This window comes from Pseudochaenichthys georgianus, chromosome 7, assembly GCF_902827115.2.
Source record: "Pseudochaenichthys georgianus chromosome 7, fPseGeo1.2, whole genome shotgun sequence".
Classification (NCBI taxonomy): Eukaryota; Metazoa; Chordata; class Actinopteri; order Perciformes; family Channichthyidae; genus Pseudochaenichthys; species Pseudochaenichthys georgianus.
Genome location: NC_047509.1, coordinates 4,402,784 through 4,426,351, shown reverse-complemented (window position 1 = coordinate 4,426,351; position 23,568 = coordinate 4,402,784). Strand labels below are relative to the sequence as shown.

Genomic DNA, 23,568 nt, shown 5'->3' with positions numbered 1-23,568 from the left:
TGCGTGTTGGCCATGTGTTGCACTGGAACCAGACACCGCAAAGACTTCAGCCGAGCACGTACGAACTGCGCATGCGTGAGTGGCAATAACTCTCCTTACCAGCAGGCGGCGGTAGTGTGTATTCGTCATTCAAAACAGGCAACAACCGGAAGACAGAGAAGAAGAACAGACTGTGATATAAACAAACAACAAATAAGAGGCTTCTCAATACTCAAATTTCCCCTCCTCGACTCCCCTCCTCGACTCCCCTCCTCGATACTTAGACCCGCCCACAGGAGATGCGAGCGGAGGACCGAGGAGGGGAACCGAGGAGAGAGGAGGGGAAGCAGCAGACGTTTAAAGAAATGAGAACTCCTCTCCTCTGAGCGGTCATATTAAAGCGACGTCCGTTCATTATTACGTGGCAACAGCTGCATCAGCTGTCGAGTGTTTCGTCATATCTTATAATCTCTGTTAGATCAGCTGAACATTGTTCCCCCACATATTTACTTTGAGTTCATTGAGAGTGCGGTATAATGAGGCAATACCAGGCTACAGATGCACACACAGACACACATATATTTATATAAATATAAGCAATTTAAAGTATGAGAGCACTCTCATAATATTAAATAAGGTAACACAATCAGAGACTGGATATATTCCCCCCCCCCCCCCCTCTCTCTGGTCGCTGAAATGGGGAATTGAAATTACGGGCCAAAAGTTGTATTTGCAAGTATTAAAAGTAAGGACATCAAACCAACTGAGACCCGTCTGTCCGCCGCATCTGCGCACTGTACAACACACACCTACACACTGTACCACACGCACCTACACACTGTACCACACGCACCTACACACTGTACCACACGCACCGACACTATAGGCCTACCACACACATGCTTGGAACAATCTTCAGCAAGAATTGAAACTGAGCATCTCATTCCTCTGCATGTTTTTAAAGCTAGGCTAAATGAAATGCTTGCTGATACAATGGGCACTTGTAAATGTCTATAACTATGTATCCTGTAAATATAATGTATAATGTCCTTATTGTTTCATGTTTCATGTGGAACCTATATGCTGCAGGTCTCCCTTGAAAAAGAGATCTATGATCTCAATGGGACCAATCTGGTTAAATAAAGGTTTGAAATGAAATGAAAACACCTACAGCTCCTAAAGCATAATCAGGCTACAGCCGTTGTGTATTTTATTGTGAAGCACTAAATGTTCTTAGAAAAATATGGACTCTTTGTAGATATCTACTAAACTAAAGCAAATAAAGAGAGTAGGCCTGTTATACTGAGTGATATATATTTTACACACTGCTCTGCTTTCTGCAGGACCTCACAGCTGTTCTCTCTGTAAACATCGCGTTGCGATGAGAGCAGTTTCTAAAATAATATCCAGGGGATGCATGCAGAGCTGTCATTGGCTGAGATAAGTCCGGCCGTGCGTCACGCCTCCACCGTTCCCGGAAATGCATCCGCGGAGGACCCGTGGAGGAACCATCAGTGTATCCTCGGTTATAGCTCCTCCAGAGAGCCTCCTCGACGCTCGATCCTCGGTCCTCGGTGTGCATTTAGAGAAATGAGACGTCCTTCAAAATGGCACGCTGAAATTCATTTCCGGGTCACTACCGGAGGACCGAGGAGTCGAGGAGTTGAGGAGTTGAGGAGGGGAAATTTGAGTATTGAGAAGCCTCTATAGCGTGTGCGGTAGCTCCACCTTAGCAAGTGTTCTTTGCAGGTGCTTGTTGAGGTTTGACGTGGTGTTCACAGCAGTGGATAGCAGCTTCCGGGTGGACACAGTTTGCAGCTCACCGTCACATTCCTGTCTATTCTTCGGATGAACTCAAAATAATGGGCATACCTCCACCCCTCGAGAGTTATCGCTGACTCAGCCATGTTTATGCAGCACTGCACGTCGAGATGTGGACGCGCAAGTCGTGCAGATTCCGTACATATAAATCTACAAAGTACTGATATAGTAAATTAAAAAATTATTATTTTTGTGTAGTTGTATATTGCAATAATAAGGTATGGTTGTCACAAAATCCCGCGGCACACCCGGACTTGGCTCACGGCACACCAGTGTGCCGCGGCACACCGTTTGGGAACCACTGCTGTAGATCACCAACACTATGGTTTATTTTTTATTCACAGGCAAGTCAACGTTGTTGCAGTAAAAGTCCCAAGATAGCTGCTGGTGCAATAGAATGTTCCCTTTCAGTGTTTTACTGTTATGTATGATGTTTCTCTATTAATATTGCTGCTGCATTAATGTGTATATTGCATGTATGTTACTGCTGTAGATGTGTTTCCGAGCCGCTCCGATTACAACGAGAGTTACAACGAGAACGTGACGTCATATTTACACAAGAAGAATCATTTCTAGCCATAACCCAGCGCCCGGTGCAGGCTTTGAGTTGTTTGGACTCGTATCCAAGGAGACAAAACAGGGAGCTGTCATACACTCTGGAAGCTATCATTAGCAGCTAATATGAAAATGGAATTATGGATTATCAATATTTCTTTCAAAGTGACGGACACATTGGATTAACCTATGGATTAACCTTCAACCGCGTTTCTCGTTTTTGATCAGAATAACAGCAAAAGCTGAGCATTATCTCCATGTTTTGCTACCTAAAGCTACGTCGTGTGATGTCTGTATTTGCTTCCCCTGTCACGACTTCTGATCGCTCAGTGATGATACTTATGGCGCGTTTCCACTGCAGCCCTCGCTCGGCCTCGCTCGGTTTGGTTAGGCCTTATTATGCCCGGCTCACTTTAATGCTGCGTTTCCATTACAGTTTAGGAACTGGGGCAGTAACTATAGTAACACAGTGTAGGCGGAGCCGTGACGTCATCTTCAATGAGCGCCCCAAAAAACAACACAGCCGTTAGCTCTTAGCACTCAGAGCTCACAGCTCTTCATATCTGTTCAGAAACTAGACAAAAGTTAAACAAGTACAAACCACAGACTGCCTGTGTCATGGTGAATACAGTCGCTGCTTTATTTATGTCTGTATAGGCCGTTGCTGTGAGTGTGGACGGTCGGAGCATATACAACGTTAGCTTAGCCAAGCTACATTTAGAAAACACGCATTTTAAAAGGGTTTTTCGCCTGCCGTCTGTCTGCAGACTTGTCAAAGCATTAATTCATGGTTTTTACTAACCGGTATCAGTATGTTGTTACTTCGGCATCATTTTGAAACGTGTATTATAATTAAATCACGGTCAAATATGTTCATCTTGTTGTAGTTGTAGCCCCCTTGCCAGCGATCCTCTCTCTAGTTTAGCATACTCAGCCCGACTCAGCCTGGTTGTTCCTGGCCCTAGAACCACGATTTAGTCGGGCCAGAAAAAAGGTGAAAAAGTAGCCCCGGGCCAAAACTAGGCCAAGTGGAAACGCAACCAAAAACGGGCCCCGCACGGCTCGGCACGCTTAAAGCGAGCTACCCGCTGCAGTGGAAACGCGCCATTATATTTCTAGAATCTGTGGAATCTCAGCTTGTTAGCATATGCTTGTTTGTGCATATCCGATAAGTATATCGATTGATTTATACCTAGAGTGCGTTAGCATTTTTCCGCTCAGGCCCAGGGCTCATTTAGACGCTTCTTGTGAGACTTGTGTTTTGTTTCGGTAAACATGTTTCATATCATCAGTTAGCTGAGTTTCTTCCCGTTAAATGAGCAGGACACATGAATAGTTTATTACATTTTAAGAAGCCCTGAGACACAGTTTCGTGAGAAAAAAACGGGGTGGAAAAGCCCCTTAACAGGTTAAATGGGAATTAAATCATTTTAAGTAATTTTGAGTGTTCCCAAAGCCCTAGTGTTCTGCAGTTTGTGTGGGCCTACTGTACTGTTGCACAGTTTATACTGTAGAAACTATGTCCAGGACAAGGTGTTTGGAAGTTTTTGGAAGATTCATAGCTAACCACACTGAAGACTGGAGGTATTGATCATCCCCCCCTCTAACATCACCAGAAGTCATAATTTAAGGGGCCTTTTCTCAATTTTTTTTGCTCCCCCAGACCCCCCTAGTATTGTTTGGTCACCATTTCCACAGCCCCACCTAAAATATTTTCCACCAGCCGCCACTGATGCACACATTGCTGTAATGTGTGTGTGTGTGTGTGTGTGTGTGTGTGTGTGTGTGTGTGTGTGTGTGTGTGTGTGTGTGTGTGTGTGTGTGTGTGTGTGCGTGTGCGTGTGCGTGTGTGTGTGTGTGTGTGCAGGGCGGTGGCCTCTCTGAACACGCCTGGTGAGAAACTGAAGGATATTCCTATCTTCGACTACCAGCTCTACTTCCAACAGCCTGTGAGTCTGTCACTGAAACCAGTTCCTCCACTTCCTGCTGGGAGCGTTTCCACTTTGTGTGTGTGTGTGTGTGTGTGTGTGTGTGTGTGTGTGTGTGTGTGTGTGTGTGTGTGTGTGTGTGTGTGTGTGTGTGTGTGTGTGTGTGTGTGTGTGTGTGTGTGTGTGTGTGTGTGTGTGTGTGTGTGTGTGTGTGTGTGTGTGTGTGTGTGTGTGTGTGTGTGTGTGTGTGTTGCAGGGTGTAGCAGAGGCGGAGCTGGAGAAAGATCTGGAGCGAACGTTTAAGATTTTCTTCTTCAGCAGTACAGAAGCGGTGAGGAGACACACAGGCAGACAGGCAGACGCACGCACAGACAGACATACAGACAGACACATTAGTTCTTAATAATATGATAAATATAATAAGAAATGCATGTGTCTGCGCCCTGCACTCAGCACTGCAGGAGTCTGTGCTCGAGGTGACTATGAGGATGTACGTGTCCTTCCTTACACACACTTTTTAATACATATGATAACTCCTTTTAATAACGTGATGTTCCAGGGGGTCTGTTTGTGGGTCTGCCGGAGCAGATTCCCAGCGGCTGCATGCTGACGGAGGCCGAGCTGCAGTACTACGTCAGCCAGTAGCTACAAGGAGCGAGGCTTCAGGTGGAACATTTAACAGATCTGACATAAAACACTTCATCCTTTACAAAACTAGCTCTCCAGTGAGTGTAACACTGAAAGCCTTTTGTGTGTGGGACAATATGACCACGCCGTGACTGAAGTGGCCTATAAAGACACACAAAAGAACCACTAAGGGACACAAAATGAGGATTAAAGGGAAGCAAATTGACCCAAAAGACACAAGATGACTGAAATTGCCTATAAAGACACACAGTAAACCCACTAGACAACACAAAAGGGACACAAATTGACCCAAAAGAAACAAAATGACTAAAAAAGACTGAGATTGACTGTAAAGACACACAGAACGACCTAAAAGAGACACAATAGACCCACTAAGGGACAAAAAAGGACCATCAAGGTAACACAAATTGACACAAAATGACTGAAATTGCCTATAAAGACACACAGTAAACCCACAACTTGACCCAAAAGACCCACAAAACACCCACTAAGAGACATAATAGACCCAGAAAAGGCACACAAATTGACCACAAAAAGACTGTATAACCACCCAGAGATTGTGAGGTGTTGGGCCTGTTTCCAATAACCCCCCAGGAGTGATTCATATATGTTTTTTGATGCAGATCCCTGACCTGAAGTGAGGGCACTGGATCCAGGTGGAGCGTCCGGCGGAGACCAACAGGATCCTGATCTCCTGGCTCTCAGAGACACTGAAATAACAGAAACAGGTTTCTTCTACAGGAACAAGTCCTGTTTCTCGCTTGAAGCCAGGAAAAGGCTAGTCACTGTGACCTTTTGACCTGTGCTGGACTATGGGGATCTGGTCTATATGAATGCACCTGCCAATTGCCTGGTCAAGTTAGATGCTGCGTATCACAGTGCTCTGAGATTTGTGACAAACTGTAAAGCATTAACCCATCACTGTACCCTGTATGCAAGGGCTGGTTTGCTTTCACTAACTGTACGGAGGCTCAGTCACTGGTACATTTTTATATACAAAGCCATGTTAGGGACACTTCCATCTTATATCTGCTCCCTGACCTCACGGAGAATTGTAAGTGGCTACTGCCTGAGATCGAATGCTGTGGTTTTATTAAATGTGCCAACTGCTAGGACTGTCTTAGGGAAGACAGCTTTTAGATGCGCAGCTCCTCTGTCTTGGAATAGTCTGCAAATTAAATGGAAACTGAACAATCTGGTGTCACTAAATGTTTTTAAAGCTCGGTTGGATGCTACTCAATCGGAAGCTATTGGTACCTGCACATGTGGATAGTTAAGTAAATTGTAATCCCTGTAATGATGCTGGATGGTGACCTTTTTGTTGTTCTGTTTATGTTTTTATGTTTCATGTGGAACCTACTTGAGCAGGTCTCCCTTGAAAAAGAGATCAATGATCTCAATGGGATACACCTGGATAAATAAAGGTTTGAAATGAAATGAACATAACAACTAAAAGATTCTCATTAAATCACATGAAATGATTGTATCTGAACTGAATAAATCGATCATAATGTAACATCTGCTTACATTTCACAGTTTTTTGGACTAAAATAACACATTTATGGGGGTTTTATGAGTGAAATATGCACCTTTCATTAATACTACAATGATAACTGACAATTCAGGTGTGCATGAATATTATTTATTGTTAATGAAATGTGTTTAATTGGGCTGGAAGAATAGTCAATGAGAGGAATGCATGTATTGTTATGCAAAGAAAAGACAATGAAAGAAATGAAAAACAGCAGAAATGAAAGAAATACATATAAAATAAAATTCTAAAAAAAACAGAAAGATGGATATGTTTTTTAATAATGATTTTAGAAATATTTAGGTAATTTAAAAAATACGACTTGTATAATAACTTCATTTATTCTGAAAATATACGTTAATGCTTGAAATCCCCCCCTTTTTTTTTCAATAAATACATTTTACCATCACAAATATTCTCTTGTATTGATTTAATTTTTGATTGCTCTATACATTTAGTTTTTAACAAGTTCAATTATAAAAACAACAACATTAATTGATGCTCCTATGTGTGAGCACAGTGTTGCCCCCTGGTGTTGGAGATGGGAAGTGAACAGAAAACGCTTCACAGTTGCTTCTGCTTCTTCCAGGACGGCATGATGTGCTCATAAATCCTATCTATCTGTAAACAACATACCATCATTCTCATTTACCTGCATGTTAACAAACCTTTACACAATCCTGCAGAAGTTAAGGTGTGAAACACGGAGAAAACTCATTTGGTAAGCTCTTTTACAGACGGGGGAAGTAGTGGAGTACAAATACTTTGTTACGGTACTTTTTATGGTTTCAGTACTTTACTCCACTACTTATTTTTCTGATTAATTTTTACTTTGACTTCTCACATGTTGAACACAAATACCTGTCATTTCTACTTCTCACATTTTCCAAACAGCTGGTTCCTTTAGTTTGAATGTGTGTTTGGTGGCATGATCATTATTATTTAGAGTCATTGCGTGCCTATAGAGAACCGCAGTGACGCGTCCTAAAACCCGGAAGTAAGTTAGCATTTTTACCACGTCCGGTTCCTTCGATAAAACGCAATGCAATTTCTCCATAGGATTTTGGAGAATAGCTCAAAATAAGGTCTGTGTTTTACACAAATTCAAGAGACAGGTCACGTTTTGTTCTACGACATTAAATCCATCAGCAGTGACCCCGCTGGTGATTTCTGAAGAGTTTACGTGTCTGAGAAACGATGGTTGTTACCAAGTGGCTGAACAGGACTACAGAAGTTGTCCAGGCCGTTTTACGTCATTACACCGAACACGTAAACACTCTAAGTGTGTTTGCCCTGTTCTGCTTGAAAGCAAGTCCCTGCCTCCTGCAGACTGTTCAAACAAACGCTTCAGCTTGAACCATTTAGAATCTGTGTGTTTGGATATGGATCTTAAGTCGGCGTGACGTTGAAGCAGCGACCCTGCTGTAGCTCGTTATAGCATAACTTTAGCATTTAGTTTCTTGCGACTAGATTTATGATTAGAAAATGATAAAAGTAGGATAGACATGTGGAGATTATCCGGCTGAACAAAACGTGATCTATCTCTTAAATGTGTTTCAACCACAGACCTGATTTCCAGCTATCTTCCTAAATCCTACGGAGAAATTGCATTGCGTTTTTGACGAAGGAACCGGAAGGAGTTTACATCCGGGTTTTAGGACGCGTCACTGCGGTTCTCTATTGATTGGAACACGATCCGTGTATCCATCATTTCCTGGTCTTCTCTAAAGAAGAGGGACCAATGGAAACGTTGTCATGTTGCCGTTGTTCAGCATGGAAACATCCATTAGCTAACAATGACATTATTGTTCTATTAATATAAAGGGAGGTCAGGTACTCTTTAAAACAGCTGCTAGTTATGGGCACTTTTTACTGAAGTACATTTCAAAGCCTCTTTACTTTTACTTGAGTAAAGAAGTTTAGTCAGTACTTCTACTTTTACCACTTTTAAACACGAGTATCTGTACTTCTACCTGAGTAAAGGATGTGTGTACTTTTGCCATCTCTCCTTGTTTATCATTAAATATCTGAGGAATAAAGTCAAGAATGCTGATACTATTTCAAAAACTTCACCTGCTGGTACTTCTTGACTCCGTACCTGAGGAGCGTAGCCTAGTGCTCGCTGTTATGAAACAGGATGTCGAAGGTCACCTCGCGCCCCATCAGGTCGTCGATGGCCGGCTTCAACACGCTGTGGAAATCCCTGACGGAGAATCAGCCATCCATCATGTTGTTGACCTGAGAGGAGAATCGCCAAAGATCGCAGGGGGGGCGCCAGGCCTCAGATGATTTGAGGCCAAATATCATATTTAGACTTTTTTTTCGCAACTTCCAACAGGAGTTAATTGGGCGGGGCTCTTGGGAAAAAAGGTTGGGAACCACTGCTCTAGATGATAGGAAAGGAGGTTTCAAACTTCCTTTATAACCTCCTTTAGCTTAGGAACCACTGGACCTCCCTTGACGAAAGGAGAGGAGAAAATGCTGCCCCACAATGCCTTGCAGCCGCAGCATTTGCCGTCACTCAACAGTCGGCCGTTCACGGAAACAACCGATTATGACCGAGAAATTATATCATGAACGTTACGGTGCTTATTAAACATTTTAAAACGTATGTGGTAAGTTGCCAAAGTGCTTTGTTTTGAACGTTCATCAGTATTATAATCAAAAAGAGAAATATGAACGTTAGTTTTCACTGAAATGATCAAATAAAGTCAACATTTCAGTCTTTACTGAGCTGTGTGGGGTTTGTTCAACTTTTAAAAGATGTTTGAATGGTGATATACACAGTGATAGATGTTAAGGACTAACGTTTATAATAAATACATCTGTATTGATTTAAGATCTTTAGTTCATACAATCATACGTATTGGGATCATTGGTATTAATGTGGACCGGAGGGAGAGGGTGACGAGCATAAGTTTCACTTTCCTTTTTTATTTCAATTCCAACTTTGGTCATGAAGAATATGTTTCTCTGTTGTCCACGTTCATAATAAAGCAAAGCAACAGCATCAGAGCACAGTGCAGAGTCTCTAGATGAGTTTACAGTAGTCCCTTATCTTCTCTTTAACATCTACATGCTACCACTGGCTCAGATAATGAAGAACAACAAAATAAGTTACCATAGCTATGCGGATGACACACACATTTACGTAACAATTTCACCAGGAGACTATGCTCCAATTCAAACACTGAGTAAGTGCATTGAACAAATCAATGACTGGATGTGTCAGAACTTTCTCCAATTAAACAAAGATAAAACTGAGGTAATGGTTTTTGGAGCCAAGGCAGAACGTATAAAAGTTAGCGCTGAGCTTCAGTCTGCAATTTTCAAAACAACAGATAAAGCCAGAAATCTAGGTGTAGTCATGGACTCTGACCTGAGTTTCAACAGTCACATTAAAACAGTTACTAAATCAGCCTACTATCACCTAAAGAACATATCTAGGATTAAAAGACTAATGTCACAGCAGGATTTGGAAAAACTTGTCCATGCCTTTATCTTCAGTAGACTGGACTACTGCAATGGTGTCTTCACAGGTCTCACTAAAAAATCTATTAGAAAGCTGCAGCTGATTCAGAACGCCGCTGCTCGAGTCCTCACTAACACTAAGAAAGTGGATCACATCACTCCTGTTCTGAAGTCTTTACACTGGCTTCCTGTGTGTCAAAGAATAGATTTCAAAATACTGCTGCTGGTTTATAAAGCACTGAATGGTTTAGGCCCAAAATACATTACTGACCTCCTGCTAAATTATGAACCATCCAGATCTCTCAGGTCTTCAGGGACTGGTCAGCTTTCTGTCCCCAGAGTCAGAACTAAACATGGAGAAGCAGCGTTCGGTTATTATGCTCCAAATATCTGGAACAAACTCCCAGAAACCTGCAGGTCCGCTGCAACTCTGACTACTTTTAAATCCAGGCTGAAGACTTTTCTTTTTGTCGCTGCTTTTAATTGAACTATTCATATCTTAAACTGCACTGTAACTTTTATCCATGTACTTTTTCTAAACGTAATTAAACTCCATGACATTTAAGAGAGGGACTGCTCGAAAGCAGAGATATTTGGAATATCTGACATCGACGGATGAAAAATAGTGTTTTGGTAACACGGAGTGTTTTGGTAACACTTTAAAGACTTTGTTATGGAAGCAAAGCAGGGGAGGGGGTGTGTACAGCCTCCTGAGGGTCCGATTGTGGATGTCATGCGAGCAAAATATGGTGAAGAAAGTCTGTCTAAATTAAATCATATTTTAGACTGCACTGTAACTTTTATCCATGTATTTTTCCTTAATGTTATTTTATTAGCACTGTAACTTTTATCCATGTACTTTTTCTTGTAATGTGTAATTGAACTATTCATATTTTAGACTGCACTGTAACTTTTATCCATGTATTTTTCCTTAATGTTTATTTTATTAGCTTTTCTTTTTTAATGCTTAATGTCTTTCATTTCTTTTTTGTAAAGCACTTTGAATTACCCTGCGTCGAAAAGTGCTATATAAATAAACTTGCCTTGCCTTGCCTTGCCTTATTAAACATCCATGTTGTAGTCCGCTGTATAGACAACTGTAGTTTCCCCACAGCAGCAGACGCACATTCATAACGTCCGCTGGCGCATCATAAACACGTCGGATAGTGAAAGTGCAGTCGGAGGCCCATTCCCAAACCGCCCCCTACACCCTACCCCTACACCCTACCCCTCCGTTTGCGCGTTCACGCGGAGGGTCCGCCATATTGAGGGCTGTTCCAAAGCAACGAGTGTGGAGGGGGTGTGGGCTATCAAGCCCTCAAACAGCGAGTCTGCAGCGGTGCAGACTTGAGACCGGTCTCTACCTGACCGGAGTCACGCTGTGTGTGTCCGTCAGGAAACACGCTGTTTACAAGTAGTTCCAGCAAACATCCACTGATAAATTGCGATGTTAACAACCTCATGATAACCTCATATGTTTTTAACTTAGGATCATACCTGTGTTTAGTCTAGAAAAGGTAAATGTGTGCATTTTATTATAAAGTTGTGTATATTTACAGACCGTTGCAAAAACTAAGAAGCTTATAAACATCAGGTTTAAAACTAAAAGAGCTTTGAAACACAATGAAAGATGTTTGGAGTTTTATTTGAGTTATTCATTTAAACTTTTTGTCTAAGAGATGCTGCTTTGAAACCGTTGTTACATATAGTTATGGCATTTCCTGTTTCTGCCGGAGAGAGGGGAGGCCGTCCCAAAGCTTGCTGCTGTATTTACTCCCTCCATCTGACAGGAGGGAGCCTCGTTGAGCTGCGAGTGTGGCTACAGACGGAGTTCACTCCGTCACGGAGGGGTAGGGTCGAGGGAGTGGTTTGGGATTGGGCCGGATTCTCTAAAGTACCGCAGTCTCTTCTCCTAAGTCCTTTTGAATTCTCCTATCCACTATCCCTTAACCCCGTGACGTTTCACTCAGAGGTCAAGGAATAGGATATAAGGTTATAATTTAGGAGCTGATTTTTGGATTATCCGACCGCAACCATGAGATGTTTTGATGCAGTGTGTCACCTTGTATTTCTTCCCCAGCAGCTCCAGTGGATCCAGTTTGATCTCTGACCTCAGAGCCCGGCCAAACAGAGGCATCTTGGAGTCGGAATCTGAACAAACAAACAATCTGATATAATATCACAAAGAGTTTGAAGAGTCATACATTTGTAAGTAAATTAACCAAATGTGCTAAAAGAAAAACATCTCCATATCATAATTTCTGAATATTTGAACCATATAAGTATTTTATCTGGGATGTGTCACAAGAAAGAATAAGGCTGCTGAAAATAAAGATTATAAAACCCCTCATGTTAATTACGATTGGCTCTTTGAAACCTGATGAAACCTGATGTACTTATATGATTCTGTTTTCTTCAAGGTTGTGTCTTCCTGGTCGAATGTACTTATTGTAAGTCGCTTTGGATAAAAGCGTCAGCTAAATGCAATGTAATGTAATGTAATGTAATTAATTGTATCATTTTAATTTAGAGAAGTATTATTCCTCCACTGTTGGGAAATGGCGCTCTCTGGTGGACAAGCTGAGAAACTACATGCTGATCTGAATACACACATTTTTATTCTAACTTTATAATCTTGATTTAAATGTACTTATCCAACACAACAACCTAATTGGGGTCAAATGAGGTCAGTAAGAAAAGCAGGAAACACTGACCTCGACAGGTCAGGTGAGCGACGCAGGGAATGCCGTCCTTCTCACACAGCACTACTGCGAAGTGAGAGAAGTATTTGTTCCTGGGATACTCCACGATGTCCTCGGGGAACACCTCGGGACGGGACTGTGTATGCAGATTTTAAATTAGTATATTATTGTTATACGTACAAAAATATCAAGGCTAATTCCCAGTATGTGAAAAACAACTTTGTTTCCAAAGTGAAAATATATTAAGAGACTACATTTAGTTTCTTGCGTCAAATGGTCTATTTAGAGTCACTTTGATTAAATTAAGAGCTAAAAAGACAAAGCAAGAGAGTTTTTTCACACTTTGATAACCTGGAAATGTGCATTTTAAATGGCTTGTGCAAACAAATATTAGAGAATTAAAATAATGTTACCAACATGTGGAAAAATACACTTTGAAGAAGGATTTCTGCACTCATTTTAGAGGCAAAAAAGCAGATGTTTCGTCTGTGTGTGTGTGTGTGATAGACTTTGTGTCGTAGTGTCTTAGCGTCCCTTCAGGTGTCATTTGTGCTGGAGGGTGATTTATTTTGGGGACGTTTCTGCGTTTCTTCCACGCACCACGGAGTCCCTCCACCTCAGGGCGTGTGTGAAGCAGGTGCTTCCTGAACGGAAGGCGTGAAAACAGGAAGTAGCTTCTGTAGAAGTTGTTGATACTTCTATCTTAATACATGCATGTGTGTATGTCCAAGGAATACACAATGCATAGGCAAGTGGTGGCTTTATTTATGACCACTGCATGTACAGTGAACATGTACGTTGCATGCCGACTAACAACTGAATGCCTATTACCTTAACACGTCACCGGGTGGCGCACTAGCTACAGTGGCCTGCAAAGGACAAACTTAATCATATGAGAATGATCTACAGCGTAACGCAGCTTCAATCAGACGGGTTTTAATTAGAGATAAGAAGACAGAGAGTGTGCAGAAACCATTATTACTAAAAGCTAAAGGCTGTTATCATTGGGTATTAAGATTTGATTTGAAATGAGCCTGGATTTGACTGACAGCTACTCGTTTGAAGCTTAATGAACTGAAAATAATGCCTGGAGACAATCTAAAGAAAACCCCTTGTGGAAATATGAAGCGAGAGTCCTTTCATCGCTAAACTTGTTTTTATTTTTCCCTGAATTGTTGCCGTCCGAGAGGAAAACAGGCCGGTTTTCACAAGCTATAATATCCTCTTGAATACAAAAACATTTCCGTCTCCATGTCAAACGTTATGGATAAAAAAACAGCTGGGGTCCTGTGGAAGAATGTCCTGATTTAATGTCACAATAAACACGTGTTGCTCCCTTAATTCTGGTTTGATTACACCTCTTTGTCAGACCCCCTGTCCCCATTCACTCGGTCTAAACCGCTGTGATTGGTGGAGAAATGACAATGAGCCACGCTGAGAAACAGAAGCAGTCTAACACAACCTGAAAGCTTCTGAGATCATCTTCATGAAAATCATCTACCCACATTTACTAAATATAGATGGATCTGCAGATTCAGATCCATGACACACAGAAAGTCTGAGGACTGCATTTACTGAAGAAAACACACTTTCATGATGCAGTGTGTGTGTGTGTGTGTGTGTGTGTGTGTGTGTGTGTGTGTGTGTGTGTGTGTGTGTGTGTGTGTGTGTGTGTGTGTGTGTGTGTGTGTGTGTGTGTGTGTGTGCAGCACAAACACACATTATGCCACTTTTTTAAAGTCAGTGCAGCATCACAGTCCGTCAGAAGGCACCTGAGCTTTCTCCAACCTGAGCTGGAGGTTCACACACAGGATTTATTTACAATTTATTTGTTTTGTTTTTCGTTGCATTAGACTCAGAGATGTTTCTCAGACTTTAATATATTCCCAGTGCGATTAACAAGTTAAAATACACTTAAAACTTGAGTAAAATGTTATATTTCATGGGCTTAAGCTTAGGGCTATGAAATGGTAAAATTCAATGACTAATCAATAACAATCACAGAAGCATTCTGTTAACGCGTGTCATGTGTACTGTGCTGGAACTGTGGGAAGTATAATGCCGAACAGGAGACTCGAAACAGAAATACAACTTGGTTATTTATTGATAATAATTCACAAAACACTCAAACTGAGAGATGGTTCTGATTTCAAACCTTTTTAACGCATCTCTTTGGCTTCCTGACATGTCCTTCACTGTTAGCATGATTAAGGCAACAGGTGCATTCTTCATTTAAATAACTTCAATATCATCAGCAGCTCGGATGACTTTACACAGGTTGCTCAATATAAAAGCATCAACTACTGTTACATATTAAATATGACACATTGTTTGATTAACACAACGGTTGATTCATGATACATATAAGTATTATATAATCTTTACAATATAATGATAGGACCATTAATGTGGCAATAAGGCAAGGCAACACACACTTCCTGACCACACACACGCACCATGTTACATACTGTATATAGTTATGTATATGAAGGACTAGCAAGGTTAGTGGTTTGACAGTGTGTTCACATTCTGTGCTCAACAGGCCGTCATTAATAAATGGAAAGAAGAAGAAAAGCAGAGGGGGCTTGAACTCTGCAGCTAGCTGTAGCATGCTAATGCGCTGCTAGCTAATTGCAGCTAACGCTTGAACAGTCAGTACATTTGCTGTTTGCGAATAAAGGAATAAAGGAGTTCAAGATGTGTCCCCTTTTTACAAGGTGAAGATATATCAAGGGTATCACTTGTAAACCCTGAGGCAGGGTCCGCTGTTCCTGAGTAAGAGCAATTGCTTTTTAAAGTGAAATTATTTAGACTGCAAATGCTGAGCCAGATTAACATGTAAACTCTAAACTTTCACAAATGCGCTCATATGGCATCATACCAGATGAAATGTCTGCGTAATACGTGTATATTGATATTTGTACACTTAAACTTTAGATGTCACTTCTTCTGAACACATAGTAGAGGTTGCATTTAATACATGTTTGTATTTATGCGTATTTCTTAGAATAAGAGATAATGAGCCCTGTCTACAATTATTAGAGCAGTGCACTTTGTAGTCATTAGTACACTGACTTGCTTCTCTGAAACAATCTGTGTTGTTCCCACCTGAGCTGTAGCTGAACTTCAGCACCACGCACACAGCAGGTAAGGGAATTTTAGAAAACATCACACTTGACTTTGGACCCATGTTTCCTGTCTTTATGACTTGCTGTTACGTGTTTAGGAGCTGTACAAGGACACTGGCTGCCTGAACCTTATGAGCACTAATCAAATACAAACCGTTAATAAGATTACATTTTAATTTCACTAATTACATATAAAACAAGTATGTTAAGGATAGAGAGCTTACAAGCTGGATTCTACAGTGAGATACACTGTTTGATTGAAATGAGAGGACCAGCATTATGTTCGGCCCTCTATGACTTCCTACACTGGGACCATTAAGATTCAATTGGCTTTAATGCCCGTAATGTTTCCGTGTCTCTTCACATCGTCCTCTCCCCTCGGTCACTCCTGCTTTTTGATGGCACGTCCCTTGAAGTGGTCCATGAGGCTGAAGGCTCCCATGTATTGGCCCAGCATGATGCCCTGCTTCACAGGGAGGAGGCTGCGGAGAAACAAAGGAAATATCTGTTAGTGCTCACGTTAGTTCAGGTGAGGAGTGGGGTATGGATATTAAACCAACGTGAGAAACACCTCAAAGAAGATCAAGTCTAGTTATATATGTCAGATATATTAATCATGTACAGTAGTGGGAAATGGTCAGTATTACATTGACCTAAATCCATAGGCATTTATATTTAATGTGGTTCCATTTCATGTAAATAAAGTGACACACAGGTGTTTCACCGGATTCTCCTAAAGCAACTTGTTAAAGGGATGATCAATTATGGTATGTGCCCAGACTTTCTATGTGCTGCAGACACATATGTGTGCAGAGGGAAAGGGCAGGGGTCGGCAAGTAAATTTGGCGTTGCATCCCTTGTAAAAAATATTTGTGTTAGCAGCTTCTCGATGACTAACAATTACTCTTTTATCTCCGAAGACGGAGCAGAGGCAAGGCTGGATAATACAACAACGCGTTATTAAAGACGGAATACAAAGGCTTTTATGTACAACCAGCAGAGGGGACAGGAAAAGCGCTATCTCCCTTTGTGTGAGCCGAGATCCAGAGAGGAACATCTTTCTAATGAGAATCGTTTATAAATATTGAATAATGGCTCCGTTCTGAGACAAATGGACCAGAGAAAGGACAGAAGACTGCAGAAAGACCAGTGAGGGATCAAGGCAATGCTCATCTTTTATCACCTGGGTCAAGTGATGGGAGTCATTCACACTACTGCTGCATTATGGGAAATGTAGGCACCAAACCTATTCCTGTTATTAAGACTTCACACATCCGAAAATCCTAAAAAGGGCCCTATTATGCTACTTTTCAGGTTCATATTTGTATTAAGGGCCTCTACTGTGACATGTCTCAGAGCTTTAACGACCTCTTTTCACCCTCTGTCTGAAACCAGAGCCCAGTCTGCTCTGATTGGTTCTCTAGACGGCTCTGTTGTGATTGGTGAATCGCTTAGAGATGTCCCGCCTCTTAGCCTATCATGTACAATGTGTTAGAGCGCTAGCCGATAGCAGCACTAAGCATGTTACATAGTGATGTCACTTATTCTCTCAGAGCACAGACATGAGACCTTGGAGTGCCACAGTCTCCTTCGTAGTGCCTGTTATGGGTCAGGACATTCTGCCACTACTAGGGACATCTGGTCGTGCATCTCATCGGGGACGTGTTGCCCTTTGGCACATATTCTCTTAGCAAGGAGTCATAGTGCTTTGTTTGTTACGTCATGTCATGCAGAAGGTTGATTATTTTCTCAGAGCTAGCTCAGTACTTGGGAGAAATCTACAGAATTGCTTCCGGAAAGCTTTGAGCTGTTACCGACCTTACAACCGCTGCCCCCCCCCCCATAATCCTCTGTCCAACAAACTCCAATTTGATTTTCTTAACCTAATCTGAGTGTTGTTCTGAAGTGTGGGAGTTCATATTTAGTTTTACTCCAAAAACACTTTATCTTAACCTTGCAGCAAGTTGTATGCGTAGGACTGAGTCAGCCATAAACTGAACACAAATTAAATGTAAGCTGTAAAGGACCAATCACATCCCAAATGTCAAAATGTTCATTTATTCAGATTATTTTGGTGTTAAGAACATTTGATTATTTATTTAAAACATCAATAAAACAATTTAAACCTGTACCTTGGTCATTCCCGTATCCCTGGCCAGCTTTGCATTAACCATTATAAATATTGCAGCTGTGAGGGAATAATGTTGTCTTTACTCCTAGATATTTAACCTTATTGCCTGTTGACGTCAACAACCAACCAATATTCTGTTATCTCCTTTAAGGAATGTGCTCCAGCACTTAAGTGTCAGTTTTATGGCCTGATGGGGGGGTTTACGACTCTGAGAATGCTGGCTTCTAAACACCACTGACAAGTGATTGAGTATTTCTAGTTGGGGGATATCTCCTGTAGCTCCACAGATGTTTACGCCTCCCCCAATATGCTGATTAGCTCTCTGTAAACTAGTTAAAGGTCTATCGAGAGGTAGGCTGGGCAGAGTTGACATGACAACCCACCCGTGCAGTCAGAACCTTTTGCTGCTGTGACTTGTGATGTGAATTCTCCGGCCGTTGACTTGTAAGAAACTACCAGTGTTTGACATCAAAGCTCCAACTCTCCTCGTGTCTCTCTGAGTCCTGACTCTCCGTTGCTGCAGACGTTTCCCTTATGGCAGCCAGCGTTGCATTCAGTGTGAAACGTGTCTCTCCAGCTGCAAGGTGACGTCTCGCTGACTCACCCTCTCTCCCTTTGATGATGCCAAAGAACCAAATCTGTGATGTGTGAATCACTGGAGAACAGAAGAAGACACGATCCTTGGTTCTTTCACCCACCCCTGAAAGATTTCCTTTTATATATCCTTTCATTTAATATATAGACTGCTGCATTTCTTCACATCCAAGCAGTCAGGGAAATGCCCCGGGTTCCCAGAGAGGGTGACCAGTGGCCAAGTCGCATGTTGGGCAAAGAGTAGGTTTGTGAGGGACAATGTGGGACACTTACAGCGATGCTTAGAGGTAGTTTAAGTTTCCATAATGTTCATTTAACCCTAAAGAAAATATCAACATTTCTATTGAAACTATTAGCTTGTAAATATGAATACTAGGTTTTTCTATAGGTTGATTTGTTTGCACAAACTATGCAAGTTAAGGACTTACATATATTTGACCGCAGGTAGCTTACTACCACAAACTGCTGACCTGCACAGTGTGGTATACGTTCATTATTCCTCTTTTGGTTTTCTTTATGAGTCAGGGGTTTCTTATGAGTCTTGTATGTAGCGTAGCGTAGCTTCAAATCCTATTCACTTCTGGGAGCGATTAAAAAAGAAAAAACCTGGGACTATGGACTGATCTCTGTTTCCTCAACCAGGCACGGAGAAACAATGGCGCTTTGCGTATGCAGCGCTTTTAGTCAACGCTGTGCATGTTTCATTAAGTTGGTGAAGATGTTTCTTCGTTTGCATGTTTTGGCACATTTGTGTTTTGATATTTGCATCGTTTTTGAAAGTGTTTCTCTGTTGAGAGAAAGCAGCTGCCCCCCCCAAGACTCTTCATCATTGATCAGTTAAAGTTGAGGAAGAGCTGAGGGAGTGCTACAGGTCAACAGACCTGGTTCAGAGGGTCCACGGCGACCATATCGATTCACTTTAACAGTGAATTACAGACGACATTAGGGTCAGCTTCAAAGACAAACTGAACAGGTAGGCTCGAAGCCAACAGCTCCAGGTGTGTGTGAGAGTGTGTGCGCACAAATATAGCGCAGTAATTAAAAGGATGTGTTTATCTTGAATTACATGGAATACATTAGCCTTGCCACCAAAGCTAATTATTGTCATTATTAGCACTTGTATTATTTCTGGGATATTCAAAAGAAGCATGCGATCACACATTATGTAAACACGTCATGGAACATTAACCAGACATACGTATCTAGGCATATTAAATATTGTGAATGAGTAGGACTTGTTTGCTGTCATTGTAGCATCAACCAAGACTATAACACCTCTGTTGCACCATATGTGGAATATACGTATATAAATATACCGCTGTATAATTATAATTATTACTGGCTGCTATCTCTTAGTTGACAATTCAACTACTGTAATACATCTGTAAATAACTGTGCAATATATACTTCCGCTTTTACTACTATCCCCGGGATGTTGTCACTACTTTACACATGCATCATTTGCTTTTTAAAATACTGTGTATTTTTGTAAATTGTAATTTATGTAATTTCTATTTTTATCTTTAATGTTTTAGGCATGCCTCTGAACCGGCCCTGGACATGCTTCTGTGGAAAAGACTTATCCTGCAGCATCTCAAGCCCCTTGTGTGCAGCTCCCTGGACCCCCTGCAGTTTGCATTCACACATTATCACCAGTGTAGATGATGCCAACATCTACATGCTCCACAGACAACACGTCAGACTGTCCGATGTGCTGGCAACACCTGACACACTATTGTTCTCATGGCAGACTCCAAAGCCAAAAGGATGTATAGCCAATGGCATTAGTGTCTAATATATTCTTAAGCAAAGCCAAGATGGGAAGATTGATTGAAGCCGATATATCCGCTGTATGTTTTATGGGAAACGTACCACGCCAATGAGATATGGTCAAATTAAAAATACTTCTTTAAAAAGTAATAACATCAACAGATAACAAATAGTGACCAACACAAAACAAAAAAGCAACCAGACGGCAGAATGAAATGCGTGAAATGGAGAGTTCATTTGATCTAATTTATTGAAATTGAAATCGTGACACCCCTAATCATTGTTGTGGGACAGAGTGATTTGACTGGCAGCTCAGTGAACACTGATACCTTTGGATGACAGGTAGCAATTAAGACCTTCAATCCACAAACTATTGTCTCGAGTCTGAGACAAAAACGGATGAGTCAGTGGCATCAACTGTATTGTATGTCTGACTATTTTTGAAAGAGCAATTATAAGCAGGCTGAGGTCAGTCAGGGGATTCAGTTTCCTATTGTATTTGCTTCTACTGTGACATTATCTATTTTCCTCATACAACCTGTGCTGCAGATTGGATGTATAAAGAGAACTGGATACAGCATTGGAGGCGGGACCTTGTACATTCCTATGAACGTTTCTCAGTGGAGCATGAAGCAAAAATGGCCAGCCTCTCGAGAGCAAAAGTGCCCTTATCTGGAACCAATAGGCGCGTTCACACCGCAGTACTTTTCCCACTTTAGTTCCGATATAGTTCTGAAATGTCGCGTTCACACCAAAAAGAACCGGAACTCAAATTAGTTAATGAGAACCTTTTCAACCCCTTTTCAGTCCCTGCTAGAGAGCAGGGACTTTCGTGGAAGAAAAAGGTTCCTATGTCTGATTGGCTGGGCGGATTGCAAACCACGCCACGTAAAACTCCCAAAAAGTTTTGTGAAGCCGCCATTTTATTATCCTCGCATTAGCATTATTAGCATTAGCATTAGCATTATTAGCATTAGCCCAGCGCAGAAACGCAGAGAGACTAACTTATGGCAACACAAAATAAAACATGGGAGCGGTGGAGATGAGGAGGTGTCGGCGTTCTGGCGATTTACTCGGAAGGCTTCAGTAGAAGCTGCTGGGACTCCCAGCAGCTTCTACTGAAGCCTTCCCCAACTCCGGGGACTTCCGGCCGGGGACTTTGGGTGGCAGTATACGCCGTGAAGTGGTTTGCGGCCTGCCAGTAAGCCCAAAGCAGAAGAAGAAGAAGAAGTGACGTCAGCGGCTTCATTTGCCTAATCCTCCCCCAGGGACTTATTCCGGTGTGAACGCGATCTGTACTCAGTTCATGAGAACTAAAGAGTTCTCATGAACCTTTGTGGGAAAAGTACTGCGGTGTGAACGCGCCTATTGAGCGTGGCCCTTGAGATTGCAGCGCCTCTTTTCACCCTCTGTCTGAAACCAGAGCCCAGTCTGCTTTGACTGGTTAGCTGGCCGGCTCTGTTGTGATTGTTCAACTGCTTAGAGATGTCCCGCCCCTTAGCCTATCACATACAATGTTTAGGAGCGCCAACCAATAGGAGCACACGTGTGACATAGTGATGTCATTATGTTCGGGAAGTAAACAAAGGAGTCCAATGGAGGCGTTTTAGGCAAGGGGGGGGGGGGGGGGTGTAGGAGAGAAATTCCCTGGAGTGAACAAAGTGATTATAGCCTCTGCAGACCATTTGCATGCACTAAAACCTATAGAACACACTACAGGGAAGTATAATAGGGCCTCTTTAAGCTTTTCGAATCTGACAACAGTAATGTGGTGCAGCCACGTTAGACATGTTGGCATCCTTTCTGAACAAGTCTACATGTGTGCATGACCTAGTGAAAATACCTTCACTTCAAGGCTTAGCATAAAGGTCAGGAGACTAAAAGAAAGTCGAGTTGCTGAACACACTTTAGGTCCGCTATTGACTCGTAGATATGTACAGTGAACGGTGTATGGAGAAAGGGTTTCAGTGAAGGGAAGTAACAAGGTAGACACTCACGTCTTGAGAGCCGTGATGAGGTACATGGTCCTGGGCAGGAGCAGGAACACCTGGTCTGTGAGCACAGCCGTGATGATCTTCTTGGCTACATAGTTTGGATCCAGGATTGGCAGCAGCGTTGGCCACCTGGTGAAAGCAAGAAAAAGGATTTAGACAAAATAATACAGCAATAAATGGATACCACAAAATGTTGATCCTTTGAGCAGGTCCTTTTTTAGATGCTGTTTTAAAAGTGTGTGAGAAGTAGGAAGTGACAGGTCAGGCATGTGTCCTGGTGCCTTCAGGGGCTGTTTGATGGGGGAATGCAGAGAGACAGAAATACAGATGGACACTAGTCTGCAAGTGTAACAGATGTAAATATGCAGTGGGGTTTATTTAATTGAATTTTGTATAATCACACAAATTCTGTGTTCTGTGAAAAAAGAAAGGCACCGTCAGTCCAATGTCTGCCAGTTAAAGTGTCCCCGGAGAGGCCTGAGGCTCGTCGCTCTTCTTGTCCGTTTGTGTGAGTCATTAGATCAAGGTTAAAGGCTGGTACACTGAATTAACAACAAGGGTCGCCATGGCACTATGTGGGATGTGTGCATTGATACGAAAAAACGAGTTTATACAATCATACGTATTGGGATCATTTTGTATTAATGTGGACCGGAGGGAGAGGGTGACGAGCATACGTTTCACATTCCTTTTTTATTTAAATTCCAACTTTGGTCATGAAGAATATGTTTCTCTGTCTGTTCTTATTATAGCCTACATCCATGTTGTATTCCGCTGTATGGAAAACTGTAGTTTCCCCAGAGCAGCAGACGCACATTCATGACGTCTGCTGGCGCATCATAAACACGTGGGATAGTGAAAGTGCAGTCGGATTCTCAAAGCACCGCAGTCTCTTCTCCTAAATCCTTTTGAATTCTCCTATCCACTATCCCTTAACCCCGTGACGTTTCACTCAGAGATCAAGGAACAGATGATAGGGATAGACGATAGGAGCTGACTTTGGACTATTCGACTGCAACCTGGGAAAGCACTCAGACAGGGGGGAGCCTCTCTGGTGGTTGACCAATCAGAACACACTGGGCTCATAGAGGGGGGGGGGGGGGGGCAGGAGCTCAAACAAGGCGTGTAGGACAGAGAGTGAATACACATGCTATACAGAGATGCTGTATGAAAAACCAATGTGATTTGGGAACATTGAACAATGTAAATCTATTCTAGTAGACCTCAGCAATGGAATTATGATCAGTAGAAATGGCTAAAACATGAGGCCTTTAACTTCCAACCGGTCCATTTCAGTTTACAACACAGCAATCTTC

The 23,568-nt window shown here is 42.0% G+C and overlaps 1 protein-coding gene, 1 long non-coding RNA gene and 1 pseudogene across 2 annotated transcripts in view; 1 reads left to right on the top strand and 2 right to left on the bottom strand.

The window, feature by feature from the left end:
* Positions 1-4,477: 4,477 nt before the first annotated feature.
* LOC117448882 (uncharacterized) lies at positions 4,478-6,616 on the top strand. The gene is made up of 3 exons (XR_004552419.2): positions 4,478-4,614; positions 4,843-4,949; positions 5,555-6,616. It is a non-coding gene; the product is annotated as an uncharacterized lncRNA (long non-coding RNA).
* Positions 6,617-7,026: 410 nt separating this feature from the next.
* On the bottom strand, positions 7,027-15,825 carry LOC139434165 (phospholipase A and acyltransferase 1-like; annotated as a pseudogene).
* The window catches only part of LOC117449405 (epidermal retinol dehydrogenase 2-like), a 31,228-nt gene continuing 22,381 nt past the window's right edge, over positions 14,722-23,568 (bottom strand). The window contains exons 6-7 of the mRNA XM_034087067.2: positions 22,256-22,381; positions 14,722-16,245 (exon numbers count right to left, since the gene is read on the bottom strand). Coding sequence (XP_033942958.1) covers positions 16,146-16,245; positions 22,256-22,381 — 226 coding nt within the window. The 3' untranslated portion in view covers positions 14,722-16,145. The remainder of the gene's footprint in view (positions 16,246-22,255; positions 22,382-23,568) is intronic.